The sequence below is a fragment of the Microtus oregoni genome, unplaced genomic scaffold (genome assembly GCF_018167655.1).
Source record: "Microtus oregoni isolate MIOR12 unplaced genomic scaffold, Mior012 000058F_ref0000040, whole genome shotgun sequence".
NCBI lineage: Eukaryota > Metazoa > Chordata > Mammalia > Rodentia > Cricetidae > Microtus > Microtus oregoni.
Window position 1 is genome coordinate 4,303,648 of NW_024543834.1, and position 13,704 is coordinate 4,317,351.

At 45.5% G+C, this 13,704-nt stretch overlaps 1 protein-coding gene across 1 annotated transcript; it reads left to right on the forward strand.

Moving 5' to 3' along the window:
* The first annotated feature begins 6,386 nt into the window (after nt 1–6,386).
* On the forward strand, nt 6,387–10,809 carry Lratd1 (LRAT domain containing 1). The gene is made up of 2 exons (XM_041639431.1): nt 6,387–6,643; nt 7,669–10,809. The coding sequence occupies exon 2, from the start codon at nt 7,705–7,707 to the stop codon at nt 8,581–8,583; it is 879 nt and encodes a 292-aa protein (XP_041495365.1). The 5' UTR covers nt 6,387–6,643; nt 7,669–7,704; the 3' UTR covers nt 8,584–10,809.
* The last annotated feature ends 2,895 nt before the right edge of the window (nt 10,810–13,704 follow it).

Below are 13,704 nucleotides of genomic sequence, written 5' to 3' on the forward strand. Positions count from 1 at the left end.
TGTTCAAGGTAGTCAAAAAAAAAAAGAAAATGAAACAACCACAAACACTGAAAGCATGGTGCTTAAGATAGAAACCATCATGCATGCATGAACTGAGTCTGGCCAATTCCATGAAGTTATAGTAGGTACCAAGTCTCATTTATGTTTGACAGAAGGCATGCAAATTTGACTATTTTGGGGGGTTTTCCCTCAAGGACTTCTTAGTCTGCCCAGGAAAATAAAATGAAATAAAAAAGTTCATCTATGACATGCTTTTTTTTTTTTGAAGAAGTTTTGAAGAAGTGTTTTGACATCTTTGACAGCTCATGGTCAACACACACTCCGTGCTATAAGAACACAAAGGATGGCCGTGGTTAGAATGGACTGAAATGACATAGATTACAATGTCTGGCACTTGAAAGAGCTGTACATGTTGAGTGGAAGCTGGATGAAGAAGGAAACAAAAATAAACAAACAAAAAGAGAAATAACTGAGGTATGTGTAGTTAACCCAGGATAACCCCAAAAAGATACAGGAAACCTGCCCCAAAGCATGCCTGAGAGTGCAAGAAGATACACAGGAAGACACACAAGAGTATGGAAAGACACACGAGAGGACACACAAGAGGACACAGGGGAAGACACACAAGAGGACACATGGGAAGACACACAAGAGCATGGGAAGACGCACAAGAGGACACACAAGAGGACACATGGGAAGACACATAAGAGGACACATGGGAAGACACACAAGAGGACACATGGGAAGACACACAAGAGGATACACAGGAAGACACACAAGAGGACACATGGGAAGACACATAAGAGGACACATGGGAAGACACACAAGAGGACACATGGGAAGACACACGAGAGGATACACAGGAAGACACACAAGAGTATGGAAAGACACACGAGAGGACACACAAGAGGACACACAGGAAGACACACAAGAGGACACATGGGAAGACACACAAGAGGATACACAGGAAGACACACAAGAGCATGGGAAGACGCACAAGAGGACACACAAGAGGACACATGGGAAGACACATAAGAGGACACATGGGAAGACACACAAGAGGACACATGGGAAGACACACAAGAGGATACACAAGAGGACACACAGGAAGACACACAAGAGGACACATGGGAAGACACACAAGAGGACACACAGGAAGACACACAAGAGGACAAACCTATGCTCAGTGTAGACATCCTTGCATAATACAAACACTGGAAAATATGAAACACATAACTCCTGAAGGCTTTTTTGGAGACTATTTATGAGTCTTTAGAAATTCAATGGTAAGATGTCACTAAAGGTACTTTAATAAGAATTCCTTTATAGACAGGAATTGAAACTGAAACAAGCAAAAATAACAACAAATAGTGAAAGTCAAATTCAAACTCCCAACTAAGGAGAAGTAGAACATGTGAATGTTCATACATGAGAACAGGTGAAGGAAGCAGGGTTCTATGTTCATATATGAGAACATGTGAAGGAAGCAGGGTTCTATGTCCATACATAAGAATGGGTGAAGGAAGCAGGGTTCCTGTTACTCTTAGCCATAAGGTTACCCCACCATTTATGTAGTCGAAAAGAATAGGACAGCAGGGAGGATATTTAGTGAACATGAATAAGTTCATTGCAGGGGAGCTATGGGAATTTTGAGAGAACACTGGGGAGATCTGAGATGGGACGCAATAAAGGCAAGGCAGCATTGCAGATTCCTTAAATTCTGAGATCTATGTATTATAGATCAGTATGGGTGAAGGACCACCACCTCAAAGTTATCTGGGTGATGTGAACTTGCTGGAAGACCTCAGGGACCCCAGGCAAGTCAATTTTGAAAACAGGAAGATATTAAGAGAAAAAGAAACATAGAAACAATTGTTATTTTGAGATGAACAAACTCTATAGAGTAGCTGTTATTACAGATAAGCACTAATATTCCAGAGTCTTCACCCAATATGGTTTGTTTCTTTTTACTACAGTCCAACACATTTGGGAAAGGACATTATCTACTGTACACAGCCACTCAGGAACTATGGTCTCCATCTGTCTAATGATGCTTCCATCTTTGGAGATCTTAGGAATTCTAGCATGGGTCCTTCAAGGATGATCACATTAACCATTCAGAAGATCAATCTGAGAGTCAGTGATTTAGTCTGCATCCATTCACACTGCATTCTGGGTCTTGGCATTTAGCAAGATGTCCTAAAGAAAGCAATGGGCTTGGTGAAGCAACAGCCTCTGCTCCCAAGTGGCTACAAAGTATTCTTCAGTACAGATCTTGGTAAGCATGCCAACTGCCTAAGAAAGCCAAGGACAGGAAATGGGACAGTTTATTTCACTAAGTGATACATGCTAAAAGTAGGACAGATAATTAAAAACAAGAGCATTGCTTAGCAGACAATGATGGAAATCAGTGTTGAGGGAAAACACACACTGCTGAGTCGTTTCCTCCAGAGTCAGCTGAAGGGATGACACAGCCTAATCCAAGAACCCAAAAACCCAAGGACCCAAGGATTCAGTCGTAAAAGCTGAAAGAAAGACTATTCTGGTGATGAAGCAGGAGCAAAGAGGGAAGAAGAAAAATGGCACCAACAGAAAAAGTAACATGCAGATATAGAACCATTAAGACTCTCCAAGATTTCCCTGTCTCTGTTACTCACACTTGAAATGTTCATCTAAATGATTCAAAGTCTTCTGGATGCCCAGGTGTAATTAGTCCAAGGGTTCACATATTTAAATGCTCAAAGAGTTTTAGATATAGACCTGCTCTCAGGGTGCTCAAAAGGTTCTTCAAACCCTTAGAAGAAATTTCATTCCTTAGGTAAGGAGAGCCTTGGACACCTAAGCTGTAGCTGTTACCATAACTGAAGCATAGGATTCTCTCACTGATTCTATCAATAACAACAACAACAATAATAATAAAAATAATAACTAGATAGGAATGATGAAGGATCAGTGTGCCAGGTACTATACTCAGATCCACAAATGTGCAGCAGCCCCATGAGACAGATGCTATTATTATCTATCCTTTCATACAGATAAGAAACTGACAGCCAAAGTAAGCTTCCAAGTGTTGAAGCACAATTCAAACTTAGCTGACATCCAGTTGAGTTTTTAACTACTATCTTCTAGTTTTGATGCCTCTGTAATTCTTCTATGTAGAAACATGGGATGTGGGCTTAAAAAAATTAACACAAAACAATTCACAAACATTGTCTTCTGGTGAACATGAACATTTCTAAATGCTGGGTTCTTTCTATTTTTTCTCTTTGTAATTGTCAAAGTTTATATAGAACAGATTACTGATGGGATTTCCCCTCTGTATTCTATGAATATGTCTTATACCATTGGTTAATAAAGAAGCTGCTTTGACCTATAGCAGGGCAGAATACAGCCTGCTAGAGAGAGAGAGAGAGAGAGAGAGAGAGAGAGAGAGAGAGAGAGCAGAGTCAGAGAGATGCCAAGTAGCTGCCGAAGGAGACAGATGCCAGATCCTTACCAGTAGCCACAGCCTTTGCCAATACACAGATTAATAGAAATGAGTTAGTATAAGATGTAAGAGCTAGTTAATAAGAAGCCTGAGCTAATAGGCCAAGTAGTGTTGTAATTAATAAAGTTTCTGTTTGATTATTCATGTCTGGGTGACCGGGAATAAACAAGTAGTCTCTGCCTACACCTCACTTTACTCTTAGCTTCCTTCTTCCCCCGGTTTCATTATGTTTCCGAGGGCCTCCTGGTTATGTATTCTCCCTTGTGAATAAAGCAATCAGCTTTTCATCCTGGCAGAGGAGAGCGAATGGAAGAGAGAAACAAAATATGCATAGTGGCATTTAAACTTTAAGGAAAGTGACACACTATTTTACATGAAATATCCTTGGAAGAGGTAGGATACTAAGAAGCAAAGAGCAGCCGTCTCATTCTGCACTCTGGGTGATACAAAACACAACAGGTAGGACTGAATGGCTTCTAGGCTACCCAGGTGTGTGATGCTGACCTTGGGAATGGAGGGCTAAAATGTAAGGTTATTTAAAATCAAAATCTGCACTGCTTTTAATGACTTCATCTCCTATATTTGACCAGAACCCATCTCCCCAACATTCCAAAGTCCAGTCGATAACAAGAACAACAGCACTTCATGATTTCAGAAATTAATTGTTAAACTCTCTTGACTTCCTAGCCAAGACACGAGTTGCTTGTTACGTATGAAAATATGACCAGGGCTATTGAAACCTGAAGTTAGTACTTTCAAGGACAACTTGCTTTCTAACAACTTCTATGTGAACTGTCGTAGTTACTATTCTATTGCTGTGGAGAGATACGATGACCAAAAGGCAATTTATAAAACAAAAACATTTATTCAGGGGTTAGCGTTTCAGAGGGTTAGAGTCCATGGCCATCATGGCGGGAACATGGCAGTAGGAACGTGTGCGTGGTGCTAGAGCATTAGCTTAGACTATACAACCATATCCACGAATGCAAGGAAAAGAGGCGGGGGGGGGGGGGGGGGGGGGCGGTACTCAGAGACAGAGAGAGGCAGAGAGAACTGGGAATTGCCTGGGTTTCTGAAACCTCAAAGTCCACCCACAATGACACATCTCTTCCAACATGGCTACACCTCCTAATTCTTCTCAAACAGGTCCACCAACTAACCAAGAACACAAAAATATGAGCCTATATAGACCCTTCCTATTCAAGCCACCACTTGAACAATGGCCAATTTTCAGAAATGATTTAAGCAAAAACAACTATACAGACGGCTGATTTAAAATCATCTCTTTCATCAATACTTATTAAGTTTCTGCTTTGATAAATCACTACACTCCAGGGCAATGAGGGTAGGCAGCACAGTCATGAAAACAAAGCCAAAAAGAGCATCAAGTGGAGGCCATGCACCTTGGAAAGATCCGGGGAGACAGTTTAGCAGAGCGAGTCAGACATCGTGCGTCATTCTCCTATGAACCTGGGCCAACCAGGCAGCTTCTTTGAAACACTTGGCTTTTGTTGCTTTTTTTTTTTTCAATACTGTGACACAAGATTTAGTCCGTCTACAAACACTACAGTTTGTTTAAAAACTAACTGGACTTCCCATAAACTTTGACTAGATTGTTGGTGCTGCCTGACCTTGGGATCCATCAGATAATTCGGGAAGACCCTATAGAAGTCTGAGGATGAAATGGTCCACTTAACCTCTCAGTGCAGAGAAGGTGGCCGCTGTGGTCAGTTTCCCTTTGGTTACTACTGACGAAGCCAATCCTGCGTCAGCCAATGGGAGGAAAGTCCAGAACTCAGCTGTGTAGTAGGCAGCCTAAACACACGTTCAGTTAGGCAGGTAAATGGAAACAGGTTTGTAATGAAAGGAAACGGGCTCTGAGTGTGTACCAGCTGCCCAAAGGGCAGAAGGGGGTACGGTGTATAGAAACATTGGCTGGAGTGTAAGGTAGCATTAAGACAGGAACCAGAAATCCTAAGAACTCTTCCATAACGAAGTCTGGAAAAATGTTAGCCTAGAAATTTCATTTATGAAGGTCATCTTGTAGCACCCAGTATGTTTAGCACGTTCATTCTCTGAGTTTCTATCCTCAAGGATTAACAGACACCTCCTCCGCAACCCCACCCCCACCCCAAACCAAACCAAACCAAACAAAATTCCTTAGTTCTAGAATTGTGAAGCAATTTCGGGCACCAGTAACAACTAGCAGCATTTGAGATTCAATCCTTTCATGTGAAATGGGAGGTTAAAGTCACAGGCCTTCAGGCAAGGGGGCAGCTAAGGCTCAAACATTCTGGTAGCCTTTGACTCCTACGGGGGCTCTCCTTTTAAATTCAGGCGCCGGCGCTGGGTCAGCACTTTCGCTTGGCTCAAAGGACAGGCGCTGAGCGCCATTCTGCAATTCCTAAGGCGTCTGTGACTGACAGGAACAGAAGCGACTCCGCGACAGTCAGGAGCCAAACAAGACTCCGAAGTCCCATCAAAGCCCCAAGTGTTAGCCTCAAAGACGCGGTTCCAGGTTCCCAGCCACTCGCAGTGCCTGAATCATGCAGAGTTGATTTTTTTTTCTCCTCCACCCCCAAACTCAGCATTCCTTCTGAAATCTGTCCCCTTGGAATACAGAACACGAACGCGGGCGGACTGTGTTCTCAGTTGCCAGGGACTCAGTTGCAAAGGAGCAGCTGGGTGCACAAACCACGCCCCTGGTGCGCTCCCCCACGGTGCTAACACCTACGCTCTCAAGGCAGTGAGATTGGGGAACGCGGGGGCTGGGAAGGGCGGAACATAAAGGAAACCCGCCCCTGATCCCACCCTCAGCAGAGATTGGCAGGGCTCGGGCGCTCGCCCCGGCCAATGGGCGCGTTCCGGGGCGGGCCTGGAAAACGGCTGTTCAGGCGATTTAAGAGTCGTCGGCGCGGCTGTGGAAAGCCGAGTGGAGCCAGGACTTGCCAGGTGGATCAGACGCCAAAGCCAGCGTAGCCACGGAGCGCACCCGCACCGCTCTGGGCACCTCACCGCACTGCTTGCCTCCGGGTAGATCTGAACCGCAATCCCACGCGCCTCCAGGACCCACTCGCCACTGCCGCCTCCACAGCACCCATGGGGACCTGGAGACTTTAAAAGGAGTTTGGGGTTTCGGGAGCAGGGAAATCACGGGTACGGATAAGCCGCTTTCTTTGCCTTAAAAAATGGTTTTTCTTCGTCCGATTGTGTGGATCGTGCGCTGGGGTAGGAAAGAGAAGGGCTCTTTGGGTTGAAAGCAGACCTCTTTTACACACACACACACACACACACACACACACACACTCCGCACTAATACTCACCACCGGTTTCTCCTTGCTTCCCCCATCTCTTTGTTAGGTTATTTTAGACAGAGCTGCCTCGCCCTGGCGCAGTCCGATTGACTCTGCTAGCGAGAAGGCGAGCAAGGAAAGGGCAGAGTGTACCTGCCTGCGTGGGCAGGTGTGTCCCGGTGCTTGAGTGTCTGTGCATTGGCAAGTGTGCAGGCGTACGTCCGGAATTGTATAGGAATGGGGGGGGGGGGAGGCTGACAATGTGTGGTCGCCAAGATGTGTCATTGTGGGTGTATGACATTAACACTGTGGGTGTATGTACCAGGCTGTCAGTGTCTGGACTCCAAGTGTGCAAAATGTTGCTGATGTCAAGTGAATGCTTTTAGCGAGTCTGTCATTGTGCAAGTCGCTGTCAGGGATGGGGTGTGACCCAGCGCAAAACGGGCAGGTGGGCTGCACAGGTTGGCAACCACGATGTGAGCTCAGCTTGCTCTAGCTTTGGGTCTTAGGGCTTCACTTGACACCCACCTTTCCGTCTGGGTGTCCATCTCCCACCTTGCCAGAATCTGCGCTCTCTTCGCCCACTTGAACCCCGCATGTTCTCTAGCCCGCCTGTGATTTCTCCTGTGGAAGTTACAGGGCAGGGTTCCCGGGCAGGTCGGAGGCTGGTTGAGAGGTATGGTGTCTGCTCTGGCCCTCCAGACTGGCGGCTTCTTCTGTGTCCCCTTTCCTACCCCAGGGAGGACCTGCAAAGTTGACAGGCGCAGGCGACTTTGGTGCCGGTGCTTAGCCAAGCTGCAGGCCCCTGGGAAACTGAACAACCTGGGAAGGGGACACCAGGAGGGTCATCCCGAACTCTGATGGTGTCTGTCCTCTCTCCCTTGCTAGATCTTAGTTCCTGGCCCTGGCCTCGCCGCGTCATTGATGGGCAACCAACTGGACCGCATCACCCACCTCAACTACAGCGAGTTGCCCACTGGGGACCCATCTGGGATTGAGAAGGACGAGCTACGGGTCGGGGTTGCCTACTTTTTCTCGGATGAGGAGGAGGACCTGGACGAACGCGGGCAGCCGGACAAGTTTGGTGTGAAGGGCCCCCCAGGTTGCAGCCCCTGCCCAGAGAGCCCCAGCCGCCACCACCACCACCTGCTGCACCAACTCGTCCTCAACGAGACTCAGTTTTCAGCCTTCCGGGGCCAGGAATGCATCTTTTCCAAAGTAACCGGCGGCCCTCAGGGCGCCGACTTGAGTGTCTACGCGGTCACCGCACTGCCCGCCATCTGCGAGCCCGGCGACCTGCTGGAGCTGCTGTGGTTACAGCCCGCGTCCGAGCAGCCAGCTCCAGCCCCACACTGGGCCGTCTACGTGGGCGGCGGGCAGATCATCCACCTGCACCAAGGCGAGATCCGCCAGGACAGCCTGTACCAGGCGGGCGCGGCCAACGTGGGCCGGGTAGTGAATAGCTGGTACCGCTACCGCCCGCTGGTGGCCGAGCTGGTGGTGCAGAACGCCTGCGGCCACCTGGGCCTCAAGAGCGAGGAGATCTGCTGGACGAACTCCGAGAGCTTCGCTGCCTGGTGCCGCTTTGGAAAGCGCGAGTTCAAGGCTGGCGGGGAGGTCCCGGCAGGCACGCCACCTCCGCAGCAGCAGTATTATCTCAAGGTGCATCTGGAGGAGAACAAAGTCCACACGGCCCGCTTCCACAGCCTGGAGGACCTCATCCGCGAGAAGCGCCGCATAGACGCCAGTGGCCGTCTGCGAGTGCTGCAGGAGCTTGAGGACTTTGTGGACGACAAGGAGTAGCCCAGAGCAGCAGCCTTCCGCGCTTTTTCTCACGTCCGGAGCTCCTTTCCTGTCCCCGCAGCTCTGCACCCCACGCCCCCTAGCTTGCCAGTCCAGGGCCAGCCGCTGGAAGCTTCAGGAACTCACAACGGCACTGGGCGGGCACAGCTATGCTCCCCTAAGACAGCCCTTGCTGTTGGTGACCATGCCGGGGTGACCCAGCCTGCGCCTTTCCCCTGGGTTGTGACGGGGAAACGGGGAAAGGACAAAGGGGAGCAAGGACACGACCCTTCCCGGGAGCCAATGGTCAGTGATCTTTCACCAGACAGGGCAAATACCCTTTAGTCACAGGGGACCGTCACCCCCCAGATGCGCACACACAGACCAGTTGGAGGTGAGAATTGTTCTTTTGGGGGCTCAATTGAACTCCCGAGGGGATGTGTCCCCGGATCTCAGAAACCGAGCCTGTCCTGTGTACTCGGGAGCATTTCTGAGACTCCAGGTTACCCTGAGGCTGCCAGGAACTGTTTTGCAGCTCTCCAGCCCAAGGTCTCCTGACAATGCATTCCAGACTCTGGACTGAGCTAGATTGGTTTGGCTTCCCTGTTTGCACAGCTGGAAGCAGACGCCAGCTCCCGGACTGACCAACCCTTGACTGAAGGGAAGCCTTCTAGGTCCCTCTTAGAGGGAGGAGGGCCTGCCCGCTCCGGAAAAGGAGCTAATTCACCTGGTGTGTGGTCTCTTGAATGTAAAAAGGAGGAGGCTTTTTTGCTCGGAACCCCTTGATTGCTTCCCTCCTTGCTCCGAGTTTCAGAGAATCTGGTTTTCCAAGGGACTGGAGGAGAAGGCAGGGAGAATCTACAACATTCCAGAAACCAGCATTAGGACAGCCTAGCCAGTGTCTTTAGTTTGGCTTTTTCTAACTAGAAGATCTTAGAAGGCAGGGGGGAGGTGGAGGTTGTTTTTAAAACTGGAACAGCAGTTTTCCAACGTTGTCAACAAAGCCTACAGTGTCGATGCTTCTCTTGATCATATTTAGCAACCTGCTAATGAAATTTCAAATTGAAATTTTTATTTTCATGGCTTTAATCCATGATAGCTTAAATACTGGGGGCCATTAGGAGTGGAATTAAGCTAAGAGTTTAGCTGACATTGCCTTCACTCTGGTTTTTCTCAACTCTTATGAGAATTCTGTTTGGGGATATTATATTTACTTTTTTTCCCCCTGACTTTTTGGAGTTGCCCTGTGATGGTGGAGCTGTTCATTCGTGTGTATATTGTACTGAATTTTTGTCAGTTCAAGGGTCTGCTGCTTTGGTGATTGCTAGCAAGTTCCATGAGGGTTCTTTTCTTCATGTTGTATATCATCATCATCATCATCATGAACTTCCTCATTTCATCTTTGCACCTCACCTCTTGGTCCCCTTCAAAAGGAATCAAGAGTTGGTGAGCTTTGGGACCGCCCCTGTAGCCTGTCCTGCTGTTTATTCCTGAGAAGAGGGAGGCGCTCTTAGAACCAGGACAGAATGTGTGTCGTTCCAAACACAGTTATGTGAAGCTCCTTCCTTTGGGCAAGTGTTGTGGATTTTTCTCCAAGGTCGACAGCCTAACTGGTCGTTACTTGATTCCATGTGCTAGACACACCTGAGAACATATACAGTCTCCTGAGAGAGTTTGTCAAATCACGGTGTTTAGCTAATGGTTGTGAGCAATTGCATAGTAGTGACAGATGTGTCTCAATTGAACAGCAAATACTACGTCCAAAGCCAGTTCCTTGGCGTTTGAAAACAATGCAATAAAAACTAGTGGAAGTTAGCAGACAGGGAAATGCCTTTCCCATGCTAAAGGGTTTGTTTCTGTTTTGTGGGGATTTTTTTTTTTTTGTTGCTTTCTTTTGTTTCGTTTTGTTTTCATGTGGGATTCATCCTCTGATCTTGAGTCCAAAAGGTCAAATCAATGAAATATGAACTAAAGTATTTTTCTGAAGCCAACGGAGTGATTTATTTTTTAAAACTGTGTATGCTTTTCCTTTCAGCACATCCAACAGCAAAACTTCGTAACAACTAAACTTAACCTTTGCATGTATGGAGAACTGAAAGTCATTTCTTTCTCTAACTTAGTCTTTTGGCAAATGACAGATCGGTGTCCATAAACCGAAATTCTTTATTGTGTCTCCACACGCCATATCCTTTCCTGTGTCCTCCTACTGTATCTTGGCTCCTGCTGAATTAAACACCATCCTAAGCACTTGTTCCCTTGGGACTCCTTCTTGACATTGTGTCTTCCACCTGTAAGTGAGTGGGCAAAAGAAGCGCATTGGTCTCTATCAGGTCCCAAACTGAATTACTCCTTTTATGAAACGTATGCCATGCCAAGAGGGGACTGGTTCATCAGCTTCATACGAGCTGAAATTTGATGACAATGAAAACGAAAGCAAGACAGAAATACCATTTATGGTTAGATTGATTTACCAAGGACTTAGTGGATGATAATAGTTTTTCAAATTCACAATAAGAAAACAACAATCAAAAATTTTAAAGGGAGTTTTATGGTTTCTCATGTTCCTATGGAAATGATTGCTATCTCTTGGTGATTGTTAGCACAAACCTTTCAGAGTACATTTTAGAGAGAATCTTATCTAATTGCTTGATCAGGAAAAGGGGTTTCTATTTTATTTATTTATTTATGTTTGGTTTTTGGTTTTTCATGACTGGGTTTCTCTGTAGCTTTGGAGCCTGTCCTGGAACTCACTCTATAGACCAGGCAGCCATGAACTCACAGAGATCTGTCTGCTTCTGCCTTTCAAGTGCTAGGATTAAAGGTGTGCGCCACCACTGCCTAGCTAAGGGATTTCTATTTTAAAGCATTATTGAGGCTGCTGTCGCTAGATCCGCAAAAGTTGAAGATCCTTTTGTAGCTGTCACTTGAGTTTTATTATGGGCGAATACTGTTTTCTCTAGAATGTACTAGTTGCAGGAATCAAGCCATGAGTCTCCTACCATTTGCAAAAGGACAATAATGTTTTAGTTTTAGGACAATTTAGTTTTTGTTGTCCCATGATGCGGAGGGGGTGAAGCTGTGTTCTGTCCAACCCTCACCAAAGCAGAGGCCACCTCTACCTTTTCTCCCCTGCAAAGGGGCATATCTCCAAAGCAAACTACTATCAGAAAACAGAAATTTAAAATGCAGATGTTTCTCAGAGAGCTTTACTGCATTAAAAAGCAAGCAAACAACAGATGTGAAAGGTACAGTGGGCATACTTTTGAAAAATAAAGCTCTCGAATGCCATTACTCTTAAAGTATACTCTTTTGTTTGAAAAAGAAATCCTGTAGAAGTTGTGTGTGCTAAATTAAAAAGAAAAAATCAGCTGTACCAATGAGCTAAATTGGTAGGTATAAAATGTCCTTCAGTATTTAACATTTAAATGACCTTTATGACCACATGTTAGTAAAAGAATTACATATGCTAATCTGCATTTAGAAAATATAATAGTTTGTCAGACACAGAAGCAAGTTTTAAGTCCATTGATATTACATGATATTTTAAGTTCATGTTTCTTTTTCAATATCGTGTTTCTTTGATGAACACTTTTGAATGAATAATGGCATTTTTCAGAAATGTATTTTTTGATATTTACAAAATGACGAATTTCCTGAGACCTCAGTTTATTTATCCTCATGCTCTTCCAGCATCCCCTGATGACTGTTTCTCTTCTGTTTTCAGCATCTCTAAGAATTAAAAGGGTCAAGTCACCTAACACAGAGAGTAAAGTAAAAATGAAGGAAAATCAATAGTACCTAACACAGCAATAGAAGGCCCCTAATTTTCTCTTCTCCGCATGCCTGTTTTTAAAGCTCCTTGCTGGTTTTTTGCTTTATTTTATGTTTGCTATTGGTGTTGAAGTGGAATTTGGGCCCTTTGCATGATGGAGCTGTGGCCCATCATGTCTTTTCTTACAACAGATGAAGATACTGGCTTGTGTTTGCTTTTGAGAGATGATTTGCCGCATGCAGGAAAGACTACTGATGAAAAGTGCAGACTTCCCTGCTCCTTGAAATGTTAAGAGCTTCTGTTGGAGAATATTTCACCTAAGACCCTGTCAGTTCATTTTCTTTAATAGTTAAAGTTTTAACTATTAGAGAAATACACATATGTGACTGTTCATAATGATATTCATGTACATTTCCATATATAGATTTCTGCCAATAGCTAAACATTTTGTCACACACACACACACACACACACACACACACACACACACACGGTGGATGGAGGGACACACACACAAGCCCTAAGATTTTTTTCTTTAAAGACTAGAATGAAAAGTAGCATAAAATTTATAAAAACAGAAGGCAGAATGTCCAGAGGTTAAGTGTTAACATATTTCATGCTTACTTGAGCAGCAAAGAGCTGTGGCTAAACCAAGCACAAACAACAAACTTAAACAGTTAGCTTTTAGTTGTCCCCCGCCCCGGCCACACACACACACACACACACACACACACACACACACACACACTGCCACACACTGCTAATTATCATTTTAATTTTGACTTGTTTGTTGAGACAGGGTCTCACTATGTAACCCTGGCTGGCCTGGAACTTTCAATGTAGATCAGGCTATTGGCTTCAACCTCAGAATGGTCCTCTTGCCTATACCTCTTGAAGGCTGGAATTATGAACAGGTACTGCTATATCCAGCTTAGTTTCACCTTTTTGACTAGAAAAACATAATCAAAAGCAAGATTCAAAGGAAAGCTGAAAAGATCAGGAGGGGGGCAACAGTGGAGGTTATGAAATGTAATGAGTTAATAAGTTTTACAATGGGGAATATCTATTCTCCATTCTAACTGAAGACAACAGAGGAAACCTAAGACCCTATTTTCTTACCTGTCAATAACGTATGAGGGTCTCTCGCTGCATGACTCAAAGTTTGCCTTGGAGGCTGTATGTTACCTCACTGGATGCCACAGTGTAAGTATTTCAAGTGTTTGAATATGTTGGGGGTGGAAAATGGTCTTTTCTGCCCTTGTTAGGAGGGCGAGTTAAGATCCATGCTTTGGGTACAGCACATCCATGGGAGCGGGCTGCCAGCTTCAGGTTTTCACCAGTTTCTCTGGTGTGGATGACAGCAGCTGGCA

What these genes read in the sequence shown, in the direction of transcription:
- Lratd1 (XM_041639431.1), top strand. Translation starts at nt 7,705, where the DNA reads ATGGGCAACCAACTGGACCGCATCACCCACCTCAACTACAGCGAGTTG.